Consider the following 22,308-nt stretch of genomic DNA (forward strand, 5'->3'; position numbering starts at 1 on the left):
AATTTCAAAAAAAACAAAAGTAAACAAAATTTAAAAAGAACTTTGGTTCCCAACTTCCTGTGAAACAAAGAAATGTCTGGCGGTAGATGAGCAGCTGCTACTCCCTTCACTTGGGGCATGCACGGTCCAAGTTACAGCGTGCAACCATGTCCGGTGGTCTCACTTCCATCCCGCTGCCCTCAGGTGCGTCACCCTCTCAGCTGCTGTGTGTGTCACCTCGGGACTAGGCAAGGTCTTCATTTCTTCACCTTGCATCCCCTCTGTGGTATGCTGTAGTTGGCTTCTACTCACCTCACTCCACTGAAACCATTCTTGTCAGGATCACCAATGACCTGTTATAACCTAAATCTGACACACATTTCGGCTCTTGTCTTGCTTGACCTCTAAGCAGCATTTAAACCTGCTGGCCACCGCCCCCTCCCCCCCGGCTCTCTCCCCTCCTCCCCAGAGCCTCTCCGACCTGGCTCTCCTTCACCTCTCTGTGCGTTCTTCTTCATCATTCTCCTTGCAAGCTCTTCTCACATTTGCGTGTTGGTGTTTCTCGGGACTTGGTTGGTCAGAAGCCCACTGCTTTGCCCACACTAGTCTTCATGGTTGACCTCAAACAGGCTGTATTATTTTGGACAGGATCATCCCAATAGCCTCAGCACTGGCATTCCTGCCTCCAAACCATTATCAACACTCCAATGATGGTCTCTCTCCAAAGCAGATTTGATTATAACAGGCAATGTATTCATTCTGCCTTTTGGATCAAGTTCCAATGATTTATGGTAACTTTACTTGACCTTCCACCCTCTGGCCCCACTCACCTTCTCCAGCCTCACCTCTCCATCCTTTTCCTCTCCACATCACGTCTAGTCATGCTGAATTTCTTGGCAGTTCTGTGATTCCCCTGGGCCAGGTTTGTTTGCTTGGAACCTGTCTCTCTTTCCCTCCACTCACTCAATTCCCACTCCTCATTCAGGCCTCACTTCCACAGACAATTCAATCAGAATTTGGGGCCACACTTTTTCAGAACTCCTGGCATTTCCCCACTCTAAATGCCATCACATTCTTTGTCAATAGGTACGTAAAGTCTATCTTACCCCGGAGCCTCAGGCTTTGGGACAACAGGGACCAGTTCTTATTCATCATTATACGTGTATATATACATGTATATATATATATATATATATATATATGCATACATATATATACATACATATACATATGTATGTATATACATACATATATACATGTATATATGTATATATACATGTATATATGTATGTATGCATATGTGTGTCTGTACACAAAATATATATTTTGCTCACACACACACACACACACGCACACACCTCCCCGAGCATGGTGCACCGAATATAGAAGATGTTCAATATTTGTAACTTAGTGAATGGTCTCACCTCAAAAATTTCTCGAGTTTTTCTTGACTCTCACAAATATATATACGATCACGATATTCTAAAGCATAGTTAATGTTCCCAGGTATTAGGGCCTCATATCTGAAAGATAAAAAAAAAAAACCCAAAACAAAAAAAAAAACCCTGTTGTATAATTACTATGCAGTATCGTGTAAATAAAATGTCAAAAATGTTTAATTTTCTTCGAAGAAGAAACAGAACATTTTATAGTTAAATAATAGTGACCTTTTGACCCAAATATTAAGAATGTTATATGAACTACCTATTCTGAGTAGAGATATCACCCTAAACTCCCACGAGGGTGAGGACCTGCCTGTGATTTCCATCCTGATAGGTCACTGGACAGTAGCCCTGGAGCTCCGCACACTTAGGGAATCGACTCTTCAGCTCCGACAGCGTCAGCCTTTTGGGGATCATGTCAGCAGGTGGTAGAGGATGAGGTGCTAACGGAGGCACATACAATTCTGGGTTCTGCAAAAATTTCTAAAGAAAATGATGACACCAATAAGACCGTTTAAAACAGGAGTGCTACGCCAGTCAAAGATCCACCGAGGCTCTCCTGCTGTTCTCTCCGTTTTCAGCAGCAAAACATCTGAGAGCCACTTTCTGCATTACAGTAACTCGTTTCCCTGACTGCAAGATCCTTATAGTAATGCTCTGAAGTGATGACATCTAAGATCTCTCTCCTGATCTCACACTCACTCACTCACATATAAAACATTTATTGAGCTCATACTACGCGCCAGGCACCAGAGAGTGCACAGTCTCTTGCTGGCCTGTCTCCCTGCTCTGCAGTGTGATTATCTACTTGGGTGCTGTTTGGCAGGTGAATTAAGCCGTCTAGCTTCAGTTAGCACTCCGTAAAATGGAGGCGGCTGACCAGATACATGATCTGCACTGTCACTTCCAGTTTTGCAATTCTGTGATTGCCATTTAAATATGCAGGAAGAAATAAATGCCTCAATAAAATTTTTAAAATTCTAATTCTTCAGGGGAAAGTAAAATGTCCAGAGGCATCTGATTAGTTTTCAGCTACCAACCTTTATCTCAAAAAATTACAGACATAATATTAGAACAGATTTGTATTCCGTTGCATTAAACAGAAATATAAGGTATATAGGGAATTCTAGTGATGAAGAAGTTTCCACTGACTGTGACTTCCCTTCTGTACTCTAGGACCTTAATCCCTTAGCTGCCTACCTTTTTCCTTTTTTCACAGTACACAGACACATTTAATGATGGTTCCCTGTACGGAAGCTATGATGACTCCCTGTGGACACTTGGGCATTTTGGGAAGAAGCAGACTATCGGGACTGTAAGGACCTTGCAATCATCAGGAACAAGACAGATTCCTTCAGCTGTTGACTTGAACTCACTGTGACATATTGAGTGCCTGCTGAGCCAGAAGCAGCTGCCACTGGGAGGAAAAGGGAGGCTGCCACGGAGGGAGTGCAGAGACCCCCCCTTCTTTGCAGTGGGCCAGATTGCAGAGCATGGGATATATTCCATTTGGTTCTCCTTCTTAGAGAGGATGTGCTGTGGAAGGGCTTGCTATAAAGACTGATGCACATCTAGAGCAGTATGTTTTATGTCCTTTCTTGGCAACCTGACCTGATTGGGAAATATCTCCTGGATGGAGAGTAACTACTCTTTCAAAGGTGGTTTAAAAAATACTGTTTATTCATAACCATGAATAAACCATAACCATAACCACAACCACAACCATAACCATAACCACCTGTGGGCTGGGTCCTGATGTTCAGCATCCCCACCACTGGTGGGAGTTGCTGTTGGGTCTCTCTACCTGTTAAGCTGAGGGCTCCTCACTGATCCTGAATCTCTGCTTTGTGCCAAAATATATCTTGGGGTGCAGTCTCAGGACTGGCCTCCGAGGTGCCTCATTGGTCTTAAAGTCACAGGTTCCAGTAATGGGGCTCCCGGTCTCCAGTTCCTGGGTGTTCCCAGCTGCACCCACCCTTTCCTATTTGATGAATCCCGATATAGGCATTTTCTTTCCCTAGTAAGTATTTAGAGTTAGGAACAAACTTACATTCAGATTTTCCTGAGAACTCATTTTATAATAGTGCCCTCTGAACTCTGCTGCAAATTTCAGTGACTCAGTTACAGAACAATCAACGAGCTCATATGATTCGGCCAGGCTGATAGGGCAGAACTGTCCAAATTCCCCCAGGCGAGAAATCAGTTCTTGAGGTGTGATACATAACTTGTCAATGCATGCAGCTTTTCCTATTAGTAACAGATTAACTATTATTATCCTTTTTTTTTCATAGAAAACACAGTGATTTTAGAAGTTAAAATAAATGCAAGGACATATGCATCATACAAATGCATACACATTGTAAAATTCCAAACGATAGAGTAAAAACTAAAAGTTTCTCTTCACACTTTCATCTTCTCAATTCATCGTTCCTCCAGGGAGTAATCACTGTTGAGTTTGTATCTCTTTCAGACTTTTTTTTCTATATACTTACATATACACATTTATTTTTTGCATATAGTATGCTTATGCCACTATACTGTAAACATTATTCTGCAACTTGCTTTTATCAGTTAGTTGTGGTCTTTGACATCTTTTCATATCAGTTTATACGATTTACCTAATTCCTTTTAATTGATGCTTAGTATTCTATTGTATAAATATACATATAGTTTACTTAGTCATTTATCTGTTGATGAATGTTTTGCTTGTTTTTAATTCTTAACTATTATAAATTATATATATGTTATAAGCCATATATGTATGTGTGGATATATATGCATATACATATATATGTATAGATATTATACATATATATCCACACATACATATATAATATCTACACATATATATGTATATGCATATATACATACCCACTTACACACACACACACACATTAACTTGCTACATATTTTAAATTTTTCCATGGGGTAGATTTCAAAAGTGCCAATAGTTTGTTGACATGATGCTACTGACACAAACCTCCCGTGTGCTCAGATGAGAAGGGAAGAAACATTTTACAAAAGTGACTAGGTTTACCATAAAGAGTCTATTTTTTTTAAGTTTATTTATTTTTGAGAGAGAGAGCGAGAGAGAGAGAGAGAGCACGAGTGGGGAAGGGGTAGAGAGAGAGGGAGACACAGAATCTGAAGTAGGCTCCAGGCTCTGAGCTGGCAGCACAGAGCCTCACACGGGCTCGAACCCATGAACCATGGGATCATGACCTGAGCTGAAGTTGGACGCTTAAACAACTGAGCTACCCACGCACCCCAAAAGAGTCTATTTTATTTTATTTTATTTTTTATATTTTTCTAATGTTTATTTTTGAGAGACAGAGAGACAGAGCATAAGAGAGGAGGGTGTGCAGAGAGAGAGAGGGAGACACAGAATCTGAAGCAGGCTCCAGGCTCTGAGCTGTCAGCACAGAGCCTGACGTGGGACTCAAACTCACAGACTGCAAGATCATGACCGAGTCCGGACACTCAAAGCACTGAGCCACCCAGGCGCCCCTAAAGAGTCTATTTTAAAAAGGAAGAGCCCCAGGTCCTTCAATGAACAGTTTTAAGAGTTTTCTCCCCAATACCGTACTGGAATGGGGATCCAAAAAAATATGAGATGTTCTAGAAAATGAAATTATTTTTTATACAGCTTAGTTACAGTAAGTAAATTTTGACCCCCCCCAATACATTTTAATGGTCCCTTTAACTAGTGAGAAGTTTTACCTTTTAAAAATTATTATTATGACTAGGAAGGTCTTAAATTAACTACAAAATTATGAAGCATAAATCATACTTTGTTATTATTATGCCTCAGAAGATCTTAAATTAACTATAAAATTATGAAGCATAACCCATACTTCATTATGTGACGATGTAAACATAAAATTTATCCTTAGGATTGAAGTGATGATCTATAAGCCAAGGAATGCAGAAGATTTCTGGAAACAGTGGAAGCTAAGAGAAAGACATGGAACAGATTCTCTCCTAGAGACTTCAGAGACTGTATGGCCCTGGTCACACCTTCATTTTGAGCTTCTAGCCTTCAGTACTATGAGAGAATAAATTTCTGTTGTTTAAGACACCCAGTTTAAGGCCTTTTGTCACAGCAGCCTCAGGAAACTAAGACAATTGCAAAATATCATGACTTCTGTCTTGTTGGCATTCTTTCTTGCCTTCTCAGCTTGTTCACTCGATAAGACAAGCTGCCATGTTGGAAAGGACTACATGGGAAGGAACTGAAGGTGGTCTCTGGGCCAACAGCCAGCAAGGAACTGAGGCCCTCAACCCAACAATCCTCAAGGAACAAAATCTTGTCAACAATACATGAACGAATGTGGTAGTAGATTCTTTCTCAGTTGGGCCTTCAGGTGAGACAATAATCCTAGACAATACCTGGATTAGGATTGTGAGAGACCCTGAAGCAGAGAAGCCAGTTACACTGTGCCTGGATTCCTGACCCACAGAAATTGTGCGTGCATGTGTGCGTGCGTGTGTGTGTGTATTTTATGCTGCTAAGTTTTAAAATAATTTGTTATGCAGCAATAGATAAACTAATACACTATTCACCTGTTGTTTATGACACAGATGAAAAGGCTAAGCCCTAATATTCCTTCCCTACAAAGGATATTAAACTATTATAATACTACAGTACTATGGTATAATAATATATTGTATTATTAAAGAATATAGTATTACATAGTGCTATAATATTATACTATATGGTACTACAGTATTACAATCCTAGATTGCTCTTTAGCTCAGATGTGCTTAACCTCACCAATCCTGACAGGTTCCATGACAGGGACAGGGTAATTTAGAATCATATGACTACAAGTCCTAAAAGATACTCAAATATCTCTTCTTCTGATTTTGGGGTATTCTTTCTTTCTTTCTTTCTTTCTTTCTTTATTTATTTTTATTTTATTTTTTTTAACGTTTATTTATTTTTCAACGTTTTTTTTTTATTTTTATTTTTTTTATTTTTGGGACAGAGAGAGACAGAGCATGAACTGGGGAGGGGCAGAGAGAGAGGGAGACACAGAATCGGAAACAGGCTCCAGGCTCCGAGCCATCAGCCCAGAGCCTGACGCGGGGCTCGAACTCACGGACCGCGAGATCGTGACCTGGCTGAAGTCGGACGCTTAACCGACTGCGCCACCCAGGCGCCCCTAACGTTTATTTATTTTTGAGACAGAGAGAGACAGAGCATGAACGGGGGAGGGGCAGAGAGAGAGGGAGACACAGAATCCGAAACAGGCTCCAGGCTCTGAGCAGTCAGCACAGAGCCGGACGCGGGGCTCGAACTCACCGACCGCGAGATCATGACCTGAGCCAAAGTCGGATGCTTAACCGACTGAGCCACCCAGGCGCCCCTGATTTTGGGGTATTCTTGATGACATCTGGCAATAACTACGTATCTTATTCTGATGTAATAAGCAGAATGAAGAAGAGTCTCTTTAATCTTCTAGCCCTGACCTTGCTCCATATCATTAGAGTAAACTTTGGCTCCCCGATAGGAGAAGATCATTTGAAAAGCATACAAAGGAAATGTGGAATGAAAAAACAAGTCAAGACTAATTTTAAACAATCAGGTACAGGGGCGCCTGGGTGGCGCAGTCGGTTAAGCGTCCGACTTCAGCCAGGTCACAATCTCGCGGTCTGTGAGTTCGAGCCCGGCGTCAGGCTCTGGGCTGACGGCTCTGGGCTGACGGCTCTGGGCTGACGGCTCTGGGCTGACGGCTCTGGGCTGACGGCTCGGAGCCTGGAGCCTGTTTCTGATTCTGTGTCTCCCTCTCTCTCTGCCCCTCCCCCGTTCATGCTCTGTCTCTCTCTGTCCCAAAAATAAATAAAAAACGTTGAAAAAAAAATTTTTTTTAAACAATCAGGTACAGGTTAGATTATTAGGTGGAAGTTGAAGCAGAAGATCAACAGGGTAGACTTCGATCAAACTATTCAAGGCAGAGGCATGTATATATGGAGTAATAAAGTGGATACCATGGTGCCTCATCCAGATCCCTCTTTCAGGGCTGACGCGACCATCCCCCAGATGCTGGCAACATCAGTGCTGATGGGTCACAGCCGCAATGGGAATTGCCCATCTGTCATAGGTTAACCCCTCCCCCCACACCCTCCAGAGTGATCTGTGTTGAGTGGCAGGCCAATGGAGGGAACAGAACCTGGGTCCTCCCCTCAATTTGGGAAACTCTGAAGGCCCATCCTAGCTCCAGGGCTCCCCTATCTGCTGAGGCTTCTATTTGCACCACACGGCAGGTCAGTTTCTCCCTCCGTCCAATTCCAGTGTCCTCACTCCCCTCAGGTGTATCTCCTGATTAGGGTTGCCAGATAAAATACAAGATGCTAAGGGAGTTTAAATTTCAGATTAACAATGATGAGTTTTCAGTATTTTTTTAGTATTAGAGTATTGGCAATATTTGGGACACACTCACACTAAAAAATTATTTGTTATTTATCTGAAATTCAAATGTAACTGGGGATTCTGTATTTTTGTTTGCTTAATCTGACAACTCAAATCCTGAGAATACTTTTTGATTAAGCTTCTGGACACAACTTTTAATCTGGAATCTGTTTCCAGGGAGCCGAATCTAAGGCAAGGAGGGTGAAATCGGGAAACAGAAATGAATGATTCACAATTTTTGCTTTCAAAGTCTGTGATGTAGTGTTTTACTAGTGTGATGCTAGCCAAAACTCATTGCGAGTAGGTTTCTCAAAACTCAATTCTTTTTTCCCTGTACTCGTCATGCCATGTAATCCTCAGGGAAAAACAAATTCCTGGTCTGCAGAAAAACAGGAACCAGGGATACTGATTATACCCAAATAATGAAGCAAATCAAGACTAAATGATGCAGAATCCTCATTGCATTTTTCCTTGTACAAGATTCTCTTAGTCACGTTGCTCTTGTACCTCATTACATCTTCTCTGTTAAACAAAGTCGCTAACCAAATGTCTCTACAGATGAATTCTTTGGAGTCATCACTCTTTTTAGAGATATCAGATATAGATAACTTTCCTTTTATTTTGTGTATTTCTAGAGAAAAATCAAGTAACTTAGAGGAATATATTTTCTTTCATGGATTCCAAATATATATTAAAAGGCATTTATGCTTACATTTAGTTTTTTATAGACTCAACATTTATCTAATACCAAAACGGATATAAATACTAAAAATAACTTTAATTCTAGGTTCATAAACAAAATTTTGCCAAATGTCATTCCACAGACCACTGCTTTCGTATGACTAGCATTCTTGAAACTTAGCTTCTTACGTGGCATTCCAAACACTATAAACTCTTCTAGTGAGAGGCTATGTATTACTTTTATGTGCTAGGTTCACACAGGAATTCAATAAATGATAGCCTGAGTAGTGGCAGTCATTTATTAGAACAGTTTACATGCTCCAGTAATTGGATAGTACCATATACTTAAAATGCTGATTAAGATCGTGGGAACAAATGTTCAAATTGAGTGAATTATGGTAACAAGAGTCAGGCATGTGTAGACTTTAATATTTTATTATATTTTAATAACAAGGTGTTTTCTTACCTGCGTTTATTCTTTCCAGGTATGTCTGCATATATTTATTCACCATTTGAACTTTCTTAATGACTTCATTCCACACCCACCATTTGCTGTGAAATCCATCAATCACATACCAGTTCTGATGTTGTTCTTGATAATATTGCCTAATCTCATTAATATTTTTGCGGTGTTTTGAGTTTTTGACTGCCATAATTTGTGTGCTATTGTGCAGTGGATAAGGCAAACTAATAAAGAAACAGAATGAATGGAAAAAGTTGTAAAAAACAGACTTGTTTCCTGGATGATTAAAGTTCATTTCTTTATCATTGCTTTCATCACACACATTACCTTGGTTCCTTTTTTTTTTCCAGGAACAATCTTTTGAAAATCTCCTTGGAAGGCACATCCAGCTCAAAGATGACCATGGGAATGATTGACCTAGATTCCAGGAGGCTGATTTGATACTTAGTTACAGGATAGCCATCGATGACAACACTAACAAGGGGAAACATGAAAATAATTCCAGATTTCTTTTCTCTCATACCTTCCTTCCTGTTTTCTAGAAGCAGTCCATCTCTTTAGGAGTAGCCCCCTGGCCTTCCTTGTGTAACTTGATTTATTGTCTTTGTACTTTGCCCTCTTTATCTCTATATTTTTAACTTCGGTCAGCCCAAGAGCCAGGTGTAGGGCAGCATACATACAGACACAGCTCTGAATTCATACACTTAGCATCACAGAGCTAGGCTTTGGCAGAATTCAAGAGAACACACATAATACCTTGAGCATTGTGTTATTCAATTGGTGCTATTACTTTAAGAAATGAAACAGCGGAAAGAGTATAGGTTTCAGAGGCAGACAGACTTAGATTTGAGACCTAGTTTGACCTCTCTGAGTGCCAGTTTTTAGTAAAATAGGGGAGATGATATTTAACCCTTACAGTCGTCTTAAAGACTTATAGATCTAGTATGTAACGCAGCTAGAACAGGAACTGGCACAATGAATAGTACCCTAGTAAGAGATTAAGCAAATATGGGAAAACAGTGGTGCTCTAAGCTTGCTTTTATACTAAAGTTCTGTGGGGAGGCCGGCAAGTGGGAGGAGAGACAGGGAGTTGGTGAGAGTAGCCCTGTGATATCTGAGAAAGAATGTTCCATCAGGACCCATCATGCCTCTGAGCAGAAATGACAGAGAATTTAAGTCAGTCCAACAGTCTGAGATAATGAGAGTATTACTATCAAACTCAGATGAGGAATAAAGGCTGTCCACAAATTCTGGGAGGAGTGACCCCCAAGGTCTGGAAACTCCCTCTGAGGTGGGAGCAGGCTGGGCCTGCCAGCTGGTGGTCTTCAAGAGGGGCTGGTTTAGAGGAAGTCACAGGACCCCCTCACTCAGTGCTCTGTGGCCAAGTCTCTAGGCAGTAGTTCTAAGTTCCATGGCAGAGAGAACTGTAAATTAATGTAGCCAGGCAAACCTAATAGAGAATGTTATGGGAGTGCCATTGATGTTTTGAGGTTTTTCTAATGGAGAGTAGCTCAATTTCTTTGCTTGTGAAAGGTTGCTTGAGTGACCGTCAGGATTAGAAACATTCAGGGTGATTAGGCAGTCACTATCCTGGTGTTAAGATGAAATAAAACATTTGTGACTCAGGGTTGTGTTCACTGAGATCCCTCGCATGCAAAGCTAAACACCAGGGAGGAGGTAACTCAGTTTGTGTAAGTCCCAGGGCCTTCCCTGGGGAAAAATCTCACACCCCAGAATCTGCTCTTCTGTAACTGAAATTAAGAGAACCAGCCAAGGACTTAGTTAAAGAGCAGAGGCAGGGAAGGGCATAAAGGCTCCTACCGTAAGACAACTGTAAGTAAATTGGTGGGATTCTAGGTCAGTAACCTGGGCTCATGAGCAGGGCCTTGGCTTGCCCTGGCTTTTATAACTGGGTTTGGCCGGTGGCTGTGTTGGGAGAGTAATGGTTGAGCAGAGAAGTGTAAACTAAAGAGAGAGCTCAGGAAAGGGACCCTCCTGTCCAGATGTAGCATTAAGGGAGGGGCACTGCTACCTGTGCAGAGAGCTGGGCCAGTGCGAGACCATCTCTGTTAGACCAGTACCATCTGGGGGGCAGGGGAAGGCCACTCCTCCATCATTCCATGGGGCAGTGAGAAGGTCTACTAGGCTCTGGAAGTCACACTGGCCTCCTTTGTCAGCAGTGTAAGGCCAGAAACTTTTAGACGATACACAGGTTGCTACAGGGAATGAAGTGGCCAGCTTGCTATTCTGGCATATAAGTGTTCAAGCCAAGTTTTAGCCTGACAGAAAATTAAAAATATATAACCATGTAGGTGCCCAAGGTTTGAGAAGTAGATCTCACCCTTTACAAGAGCTTTAAACCTTGTTGAAGATAAGTGTTTTAAATTCTGTGAGTGATTTCTTGATTTAACTCCCTCCCCACCGCCCACTCCCACTTACCCCGCAGTATTACATATACTTTCCATCAGAGATATTTCTAAGGCTTGAATAGCCAGTTCATCAGGTGCTGTCATTCCTTTATGAAGATGCCAATTTAACATGAGCGCCAGCTCTGTTTCTGGTTGGCTGTTTAATACATAACGCATCGCCTCTCCTATTGACAGGCGCTTTAAGCCATATTCACTTGAAATTTTTTTGGCAACTGAAAAACATTAAAACTTTAAACTTACTCCATTTCACAAATTCATCAGTCAACCTTATTTTTAATTTCTGGTTAATTGATGTCCACAGTGAGCTAATCTTCATATTCCCTGAAGAAATTTTGAAAGTCAAAATTGTTACATTTTATTGAACTAATACTGTCAAAGGTTAATCATTATTAATATTTCAGGTATGTGGCTAATGAGCCAACTCTGTGGGGTTTTTTTCATAACGAAACCAATATTTAAGTGTTTTCTTCCTTCTGCACAAGGTAGCAAATTTTTGAGAGCTTTACATGGCATCATATGTGTACTATTTATATTTGGAATTATGTCCAAAATAATAATCTAATACTCTAATAATATAATACTCCTGTGTACTATTTCTATTTGGAATTATGTCCAAAATAATAATCTAATACTCCTGTGTCACCGAACATATGAAACTATGTGTTTCCTCATCTATCTATTTATGGAATCCATGCTTCAATCAGAATAGCATATCCCTACACAGTTAGGTCTCAGTTAATCCTATAGGAAATAATTTTTAAAAATTATAATGGCATACCTGACATTTTAATAGTAATTTATAACTCACAAGGCAATTTTTCTTCTGTGACTTTATTTGACATTTTCAACCATTCCATCAGGTGGATAGAATGAATATTGAAATTCTAATTTTATAGATGAGAGGACTCATGCCCACTAAAATGGGATAATCTGTCCAAAGTCACATAGGTGTTGCCATTGGTTGAAACAAGATCCATTTTGACTTCTGCTTCACCTAAATGAGACCATAGGCAATGGCTTTCCGTAACTACTATATGTAGGCATGCTCTATAATGGTCTATATACCCTGCCTCATCGTGTCTGAAAACAGCAGAGTGTAGAGGACACTGAGAGAGCCCATCCTATCTCACAGGGAATGCAGATTAACCGACCACAGTTAGGGCCACCCCAAAGGGAAGCCCTTGCAAGAGCTACAGAGCCCTTAATCTTAGCTTTGCCATAAATGTTGGAATCAGACCTACTTTTTAAAGTTCTAATAATAATAAGGCTTTTATAATTTGATACCTTGTTAAAAGTTCACCTCTGTTTCAACAAAGAAATGGGAAATCAAAACAGTATGGTATTAACACAGAAACAGACACACAGATCAATAGAATGAAATAGAGCACCCAGAAATAAACCTGTGTGTATATGGTCAATTAACTTATGACAAAGGAGGGAAGAATACACAATGGGGAAAAGATAGTCTTCAATAAATGGTGTTGTGAAAACTGGACAGCTGCATGCAAAAGAATAAAACTGTATCACTTACACCATATACAAAACTATACTTAAAATGGATTAAAGACCTAAATGTAAGACCTGAAACCATAAAACTCATAAAAGAAAATATAGGCAGCAATCTCTTGGACTTTGACCATAGCAATATTTTTCTGGACATGTTTCCTTGGGCAAAGGAAACAAAAGCACAAATAAACTATTGGAACTATATCAAACTAAAAAGCTGTTGCAGGGGCGCCTGGGTGGCTCAGTCGGTTAAGCGTCCGAATTCGGCTCAGGTCATGATCTCGCGGTCCGTGAGTTCAAGCCCCGCGTCAGGCTCTGTGCTGACCACTCAGAGCCTGGAGCCTGTTTCAGATTCTGTGTCTCCCTCTCTCTCTGACCCTCTCCCGATCATGCTCTGTCTCTCTCTGTATCAAAAATAAATAAACGTTAAAAAAAAAAATTAAAAAAAAAAAAAGCTGTTGCCAAGTGAAGGAAACTATTGATAAAACAAAAGGGAACCTACTAAACTGGATATATCCATTAACAAAAGGCAACCTACTAAATTATCCATTGGCTAATTTCTAAAATATATAGAGATCAGCTAATAATACCACAAGTCAACTAATAATAATACTAAATACCAAAAATCAAATAATGTGATTTTTAAAAAAATGGGCAGAAGACCTGAATAGACATTTTTTCCAAAGAAGACATAGAGATGGCCATGCAAAGATGCTCAACATCACTCATCATCAGGGAAATGCAAATCAAAACCACAATGAGATATCACTTCATACCAGTCAGAATAGCTAGTATCACAAGACAAGAAACAACAAGTGTTGATGAGGATGTGGAGAAAAGAGAAACTTACACTGCTGGGAATTTAAATGGGTACAGCCACTGTGGAAAATAGTATGGAGGTTCCACAAGAAATTACAAATGGAAATACCATACAATTCAGTAATTCCATTGTTGGGTATTTACCCAAAGAAAACAAAAATGCTAATTTGAAAAGATATATGCACCCTATGTTTACTGCAGCATTATTTACAATAGCCAAGATATGGAATCAACGTTAAGTGTCTGTTGATAGATGAATGGATAAAGATGTGACACACACACACACACACACACACACACACAATGGAATACTAATCAGCCATAAAAAAGAATGAGATCTTGGGGCACCTAGGTGGCTCGGTTTGGTGTCTGACTCTTGATTTTGGCTCAGGTCATGATCTCACTGTTCATGAGTTTGAGCCCCACATTGGGCTCTGTGATGACATTATGGAGCCTGTCTGGGATTTTCTGTCTCCTTCTCTCTCTGCCTTTCTCTTTCTCTCTCTTGATAATAAATAAGCATTAAAAAAAAAAGAATGAGATCTTGCCATTTATGACAATATGGATGGACCTACAGACAGAGAAAGATAAATACTATTATGAAATCACTTAAATGTGGCGTCTGAAAAAAACAAATGAACAAACAAACAAGAAACAGCAACAAACTCGTAAATACGGAGAACAAACTGGTGGTTGCCCAAAGTGGGGTAGGGAGATAGGTGAAATAGTGAATGGGGATTAAGAGGCACACAGAAAAATAAGTGAGAAATAAGAACGTTTATCCACATTTTCACCTTTTGCTCTGGTTGTGGGATCCTATTTCAAATGTCAATGATTCGGTTTCTTTGGGAAATATTACGTTTGTGAACATTTAGAATGTGACTATTAAAGACTCATCATGTTATGAGGTTTAAATGGGCAAAACAAACTTTTCATCTGAAGAGCTGGAACACAAAACTCCCTTTTATTGTGCCTGGTGACAAATTTTTCTTTGACCTCTTCTTTCCCCTTCATTCTCGATTTAGTCAGTCATTAAGTCCTATTGTTTTCCTTTGAAATACCTCCTGTATCTGTCCTTTCCATTCAATTCTTATTGTGACCAACCATTGTTCATGTTGTTATGTCATCTTGAAAACTAATGTTTTGTTGGACTATTTGCCTTTAAAAAAAAAAGGCACAGTCCAAAGTTATACAAAATTCAAACATTATAGGAGTATGTCTTTTTCAGCAATGATAGGATAATGGATTTTTACTCTTTAAACTATTAATACAGTAGATTATGTCTCCATCTTTTAAAATCTTATATTAAAATATCTTAATATAATTTTATGCTAACATAATCTTAATATGCTGTTATTTGACTGTAATTATAAGTGATACTAACTTATAATTTCTTGTATTATCTTTATTAGGTTTTGATATCACCATTATGCTAACTTAAAAATGAATTTGTACTCTTTATAACCTTTTGATTATATTGACTATAATTCTGCCCATATAAATATTTGATTATATATTTTTAATTTTTTAAAAATATTTGCTTATATTTATTGAGGACTACACTCCTTAATAACAAAAGAAACTGGAAATAAATTGGGAAACTTATTGTCTTCTTTTCTCTGCACTGAAAAAGCTTCAAAAACACAGAAATTGTTTGAGTTTTTAATTCTATGAAAGTTTGATACAATTTTTCTCTAAAATCATTGATTGATCCTGGACTGTTTTGGAATGGGATTATATTTTTGAATGACTTTTCTTGAGTACTTATTATCCTATTTAGGATTTCTATCTCCTTTTGAGTCAATTCTGAAAGTTGGTTTTCTGGTGAAGTGGCACTAGCTTTCAGGAGATTCTTTTATACTCAAGAATAACAAAGGACACATCAATAACAGAAGGGATAAAAACCATATGATCATTTCAATAGATGCAGGAAAAGCACTTGACAAAGTACAACATCCATTCATAATAAAAACTCTCGACAAAGTAGGTTTAGAGGTAACAATACCTCAACATAATAAAGTCCTTATATGAAAAACCCACACCTAACAGCATATTCATTGGGGAAAAGCTCTCAGCTGAAGATAGGAACAGGACAAGGATGTCTACTTTCACCACTTTTTTTCAACATAGTACTGGAAGTCCTAACCATAGCAATCAGATGAGAAAAAGGAATAAAAGGCATCCAAATTGGTAAAGAGGAAGTGAAACTTCACTATTTGCAAATGACATTATACTATATATAGAAAACCCTAAGGACTCCACCAAAAAAACTACTAGAACTGATAAATGAATTCAGTAAGCTTGCAAGATACAAAATCAATGTATAGAAATGTGTTGCATTTCTCCATACTAGTAATGAAGTAGCAGAAAGAGAAATTAGGAAAACAATACTACTTATAATTGCACCAAAAATAATAAGACACTTAGAAATAAACTTAATCAAAGAGGTGAAAGACCTATACTCTGAAAACTATAAAGCATTGAGGAAACAAATTAAAGATGACACAAAGAAATAGAAAAACATTTCATGCTCGTGGATTGGAAGAAATAATATTGTTAAAATGTTTATACTACTCAAAGTAATCTACAGATTTAATGCAATCTCTATCAAAATACAACAGCATTTTTCACAGAACTAGAATAAGCAATCCTAAAAAATTTGTATGGAACCATAAAAATCCTGAATAGCAAAGCAATCTTGAAAAAGAAAAACAAAACTAGAGGTATCATAATTCCAGACTTCAAATTATTTTACAAAGCTGTAGTAATCAAAACTGTATGGTACTGGCACAAAAACAACCCATAGATCAATGGAACAGAATAGAAAACCCAAAAATGAATCAACAATTACATGGTCAATCTTTGACAAAGCAGGAAAGAATATGCAATGGGAAAAAGACAATCTCTTCAACAAGTGATATTGGGAAGACTGGACAGCTGCATGCAAAAGAATGAAGCTGGACCTCTTTCTTACACCATATACAAAAATAAACTCAAAATGGATTAAGGACCTAAATGTGAGACGTGGAACCATAAAAATCCTGGAAGAGAGCACAGGCAGTAATTTCTCTGACATTGGCCCTAGGAACATTTTTCTAGATATGCTTCCTGAGGCAAAGGAAACAAAAAGCAAAAATAAACTATTAAGACTACATTAAAATAAAAAGCTTCTGCATAGCAAAGGAAACAACCAATAAAACTAAAAGACAACCTACTGAATAGGAGAAGATACTTACAAATGACATATCTAATAAAGGATTAGTATCCAAAATATATAAAGAATTTATACAACTCAATACCCCAAAACCAAATAACCCAGTTCTGAAATGGGGCAGAAAATATAAACAGACATGTCTCCAAAGAAGACATCCAGATGGCCAACAGACACACAAAAAGATGCTCAACATCACTCATCATCGGGGAAATGCAAATCAAAACTACAACGAGATATCACCTCACACCTGTCAGCATGGCTAAAATAAAATACACAAAACAACAAGTGTTGGTAAGGATGTGGAGAAATAGGAACTCTCGTGCACTGTTGATGGGATTATAAACTGGTACAGGCACTGTAGAAGACAGTATGGAGGGATCCTCAAAAAATTAAAAATAGAACTACCCATGACACAATAATTGCACTACTGAGTATTTATCCAAAAAATACAAAACTCTAATTCAAAGGGATACATCACCCGTATGTTTATTGCAGCATTATATACAATAGCCAAATTATGGTAGCAACCTAAGTATTCATTGATAGATGAATGAATAAAGAAGATGTGGTATATTTATACCACGTATATTTATTTATATACTTCATATATTTATACAATGAAATATTATTCAGCCATAAAAAAGAATGACATGTTGCCATTTGCAACAACGTGGATGGGTCTAGAGAGTATAATGCTAAGTGAAGTAAGCCAGTCAGAGAAAGACAAATACCATATGATCTTGCTCATATATGAAATTTATGAAACAAAACAAATGAACAAAGAAAAAAAGACAAACAAAAACCAGACCCTTTAATACAGAGAACAAACTAATGGTTACCAGATGGGTGGTGGGTAGAGGGATGGATGAAATAGGTGATGGGGATTAAGAACACACTTATCTTGATGAGCACTGAGTAATATATGGAATTGGTGAATCACTATATTGTACACCTAAAATGAACATAACACTGTATGTTAGCTACACTGGGGGAACAAAAAAGGAATAACAAAGGCAAACACATGCTTACCTGTAGTTTTCCCAGATTTTGGAGGCCCCAGAATTGCAATCCTAATGGGCATAGTAGGCTTAGGTTTGGGTTGGCGGATATATTTGATTGGGTTCTTCATAAATTTTTCTCTAGATTCCTTACTAGATAAAAAATAAATATACTGACGATGGATTACAGCATAAACTGGATTCTCTGAAGTTTCAATTGGCTTTATTGTCTCTCCTTCCCTTAGCTGCAATATGTACACAGTTGAATTCATAAATTAGCTTTAAGTTATACAGCATTCCCCCAAATACATTTGAATACATTTGTAAAATAAGAATATCTTTCTTACAAAATAAGAAAACTAATTATAACTTAATCTTAATATTAAAAACTGTATAAAAAGAACAATTTATTTTATACCCACATGCAATTGATGAAATCTGAAATACATTTCAGTTTATGACCATTATAGTTCCCATACTTCCTTTATACTTCCTTATAATGTCTTTAGTGTATGTTTTTGCCAAGGAATGTAAAGTTGTTTGGATATATTCATGGGCCAGTTTATCCTCATAAAAAGGTCCATTCCTAAGGTGGTGTTATGGATGGAAATGTGTTCCCCGAAATTCAAAGGTTTAAGCCTAATCCCCAAAGTGACTGTATTTGGAGACAGGGCCTTTCAGGAGGGAAAGGTTAAGTGAGGTCATAAGAGTGGGGCCCTAATCCAACGAGACTGGTGTCTTATATGAAGAGGAAGAGACACCAGGAGTACATAAGCACAGAGGAAAGGCCATGTGAGGACATAGTGAGAAGGTGGTCATCTTCAAGCCAGGAAGAGAGGCCTCACCAGAAAACTATCTCTGCTGGCAATTTGACCTTGGATTTTCAGCCTCTAGAACTGTGAGAAAATAAATTTCTGTTGTCTAAGCCACCTAGTCTGTGGTACTTTGTTATAGCAGCCTGAGTAGACTAACACAGATGGGGTCCTGGGCTATGTTTGGGGACATAGTGGTAGGACAAATCCTATAGGTTTCTCTTCCACATTTTATATAGGCAAAATCCCACTCACGTAAATATCCAGAGCAGCCACCAAAGGGAAAAATACCTAAAAGGCAGCTTAAGGTACAGATATGGAAGGATTGGGAGGAGTGGTTCCACATCTGTTTATTTGTTCAAGATGACAAATGGGTCATTAATAAAGTCAGGTTTGGATATCATTTTTAGAGCATTAGATGGCTAAGTATCGGCCCATACTTGACAAAGTAGGTATGAAGCAATGTGATTCAAGATTGCTCCTTCCCCAAAGCTACACCAGGACAGTTGTCACAGGTCAATGGTATTGTCAACATTATCATTCTTGGGCTGGAGTGAAGTTCATGGCTGGGAGTAAGTGCTAGGTATAAGAAGAAACTCAGGGGTGGTGTAGGAATGTCTGCTCTGTCTTACACTTGGTAATACAAAAAGCTGAAAGTTTAATGATTCTATTTCAAATTCCCAGATTAAATTACAGTCCTTACAGCAGTTTCTGCTGTTGCTCAAAATATCTAGCATGTATCCTTTCTCCTATGTAGGTCAGAATACCCATAGTGTCATCAAATCAGAATATCGAACTGTCATGCACCCAGAAAGATTCCCAACAGCCCTGAGAAATGATTATTTATACGCTTAAACCCTTCTTATGACCATGCACTCATTTCTCTATAACACATTTTTGTACAATTCTAATTATATTTAGACATGAAACCTTCCTCCCTAAATAGGGTTCTGACTTTGTCTGCTTCTTCCCCTTTCTCACTCATCTCAGAGAAAGGGCATGACTATCTTGCAAAAGTTTTCCAGGCCATTCTAACGCTTAACTCTATCCAATTCTCTATGGAGGACACTGCCATATGTTTCTATATTCCAGCATGATATTTGAAAAGGTTTCTCTTGACATCCTATGTATGGTTAAGATAAAGAAGATAGCACAATTAAGTAAAATTGAAACTGATTGTGTCAATACAGCCAAGAAGGAGGTTTCAAGTAACATGCACATGGCTCCTTTTTGGATCCCATCCTCCAAAATACTTTTTATCAGTGACCAATAATAGTAATATGTATTAATAACAATAACTTTTATTGAACACTTACAAAAAACAAAACACTGTTGTAAGCACTTTATAGTAATTAACTCATTTAATCATTGTAACAATACTATAAGGTAGGAAACTATTCTTATTCCCATTATGCAAATAGGAATGACTGAGAGGTTAAATGATTTGTGCAAGGTCACTAATAAATGGTGGCAGAGGCCATGATCTTCACCACTGTGCTATATCATTGATGGAAATAAAAAGGTACACTGATCAAGTGAATAGGTAACTATCACATGACATTCTTTTATTGTCTTTATGGCACTTAATACTATCTTTCAAGAATATACTTTTCTGTTTATTTATTTATGCCCATCCTCACTCCCCAATCCAACTAGAATGTAAGCTCCATGACAAAAGAAACCTTTCGTTCACTACTCTGTTCCCAGGACTAGAACAGTGGCTGGAACGGTCTTAGTTAAGATTTGTTGAAAATCATCCCACATGTGAGGCTGTAAATTCCAACTGGAGTAAATCTGTCCACGTGCATAAAAATATTGTACTTAGAATGCTTGTTATGAACATCAATGTCACATTTCATATTGTGTCTCACACTGTATACTCTTTATACTCTCGTTTTTGATCACAGTGGCCTGTTGGTATTATTCTTTCAGGGTCTTAGTACAGAACTAGGTCTTAGTACAAGGTCTTAGGCCTGGTTCCATTAAAGAATGAAAGAGGTTAAATGACTTGTCTAAAATTAGGTAACAAATTAGTACCAGAGCTCAGCTCTTTAGATGTGTCCTTTGAAAATATTTCCACTACCCATCTTCTTCTGCTACCAAGTTAAAACCAAGTTGGAATTGTGTTATCTCTCCAGATATACACGAAAGAAATTAAACCCTTTGATTACTTTTCAGATGTCAGAAAATTAAAACAATCACGTTTTTATAGCTAGTTGAGTACTGTACAATGCTTACAATTTTTGAAATTATCCTGTCTTCTTCTTAGACATACTTAACAAAAATAAAAGAAAGAACACAGCTTTCAGGTGCATTTGCCGACATTACCTTTACAGGGTCCCAGTAGCCAAATGCACTTATATGCTTATAGGTGTAGTTCAGCATTTTCTGGGCAAGGTGTGATGTTATTGGATAACATTTTTCAAAAATGCTCTCACGATTCTCTACCAGTGGTTTCAGTTTCATATTCAAACTATATTGTACAATATGGATTTTCCGAGCTCCATTAATGAGAATTACTGGTATCGTAAGCTTCTCACATTCATCCTGATGAAAAACAAATAAAAAAACCAAATATTAAAAAAATTTTTTTTGATGTGTATTCATTTTTGAAAGACAGAGAGAGACAGAGCACAAGCAGGGGTAGGGCAGAGAGAGAGGGGGGGCACACAATCTGAAGCAGGCTCCAGGCTCTGAGCTGTCAGCACAGAGCCCGATGCCGGGCTCAAACTCATGAACCGCAAGATCATGACTTGAGCTGAAGTTGGACACCCAATGTACTGAGCCACCCAGGTGCCCCAAACCAAATATTTTTAATGAGACCAAGTCTGGTCACAGCATATACACATTGCTGGTAACTGACCACTTCGGTCAAGAGAATAAATATTTTTCAGCTTCTGAGTGACTGCATATTGGCAGTTAAAACTTTTGACTCTCTGTGGCTTCCATGTTGCCCTTGAGTTATTAATTTGTTTTCATAATTGCAAGCGGTGCTGGCAAAAGGGAAGATAGTCCTAAGATACACATTTCTTTTGAAATGTCAAAAAGAAACCAAGACATAAACCAACTACACTTCTTTCATTCTCAAATGTTACATTGTGAATTATGAAAAAAGGAAAAGTAATAACCTGTATTACTTGTAAATTATTCATATCTGTTTCAAATTTTTCTCCCAGTTCACCTCTCAGGCGTTCAAGTGCATCAATTTCCTGTTCTTCATCTTCCTCACTCATCACTTCCTCATCTTTTGGAAATTCATCTTCAAGGATGTTGTCAATATCATCTTCCTCTTCTTCAGGCTCTTCTTCACTAAAATCTTCATCTTCCCTATGTGTCTAAGGAAGAAAATGTTCTCTTTTACTCTACAGATAGAATATGCACCAAATGACTCTGCTAACTAATCATCTGGAATATTTTATGTCACTGGATATTGGTTGGTATGGAATGGCAACATTTATTTAGTAACATAGTAAAGTTTTAAATATATGGCACCCAGAAATTTAATTCCTTCAAGATTCTGACAACATACTGATCACATAGTAAATACATAAAC

At 38.3% G+C, this 22,308-nt stretch overlaps 1 protein-coding gene across 4 annotated transcripts in view; it reads right to left on the reverse strand.

The window, feature by feature from the left end:
• AK9 (adenylate kinase 9) overlaps positions 1 to 22,308 on the reverse strand; it is a 141,708-nt gene that overhangs the window by 12,598 nt on the left and 106,802 nt on the right. For all 4 annotated transcript variants that reach the window (XM_042939528.1, XM_042939527.1, XM_042939526.1 and 1 more), the window contains exons 29-37: positions 21,884 to 22,090; positions 21,084 to 21,302; positions 17,975 to 18,188; positions 11,417 to 11,618; positions 9,305 to 9,451; positions 8,981 to 9,201; positions 3,472 to 3,668; positions 1,735 to 1,904; positions 1,404 to 1,502 (exon numbers count right to left, since the gene is read on the reverse strand). In XM_042939528.1, coding sequence (XP_042795462.1) covers positions 1,404 to 1,502; positions 1,735 to 1,904; positions 3,472 to 3,668; positions 8,981 to 9,201; positions 9,305 to 9,451; positions 11,417 to 11,618; positions 17,975 to 18,188; positions 21,084 to 21,302; positions 21,884 to 22,090 — 1,676 coding nt within the window. The remainder of the gene's footprint in view (positions 1 to 1,403; positions 1,503 to 1,734; positions 1,905 to 3,471; positions 3,669 to 8,980; positions 9,202 to 9,304; positions 9,452 to 11,416; positions 11,619 to 17,974; positions 18,189 to 21,083; positions 21,303 to 21,883; positions 22,091 to 22,308) is intronic.

The sequence above is a fragment of the Panthera leo genome, chromosome B2, assembly GCF_018350215.1.
Source record: "Panthera leo isolate Ple1 chromosome B2, P.leo_Ple1_pat1.1, whole genome shotgun sequence".
NCBI lineage: Eukaryota > Metazoa > Chordata > Mammalia > Carnivora > Felidae > Panthera > Panthera leo.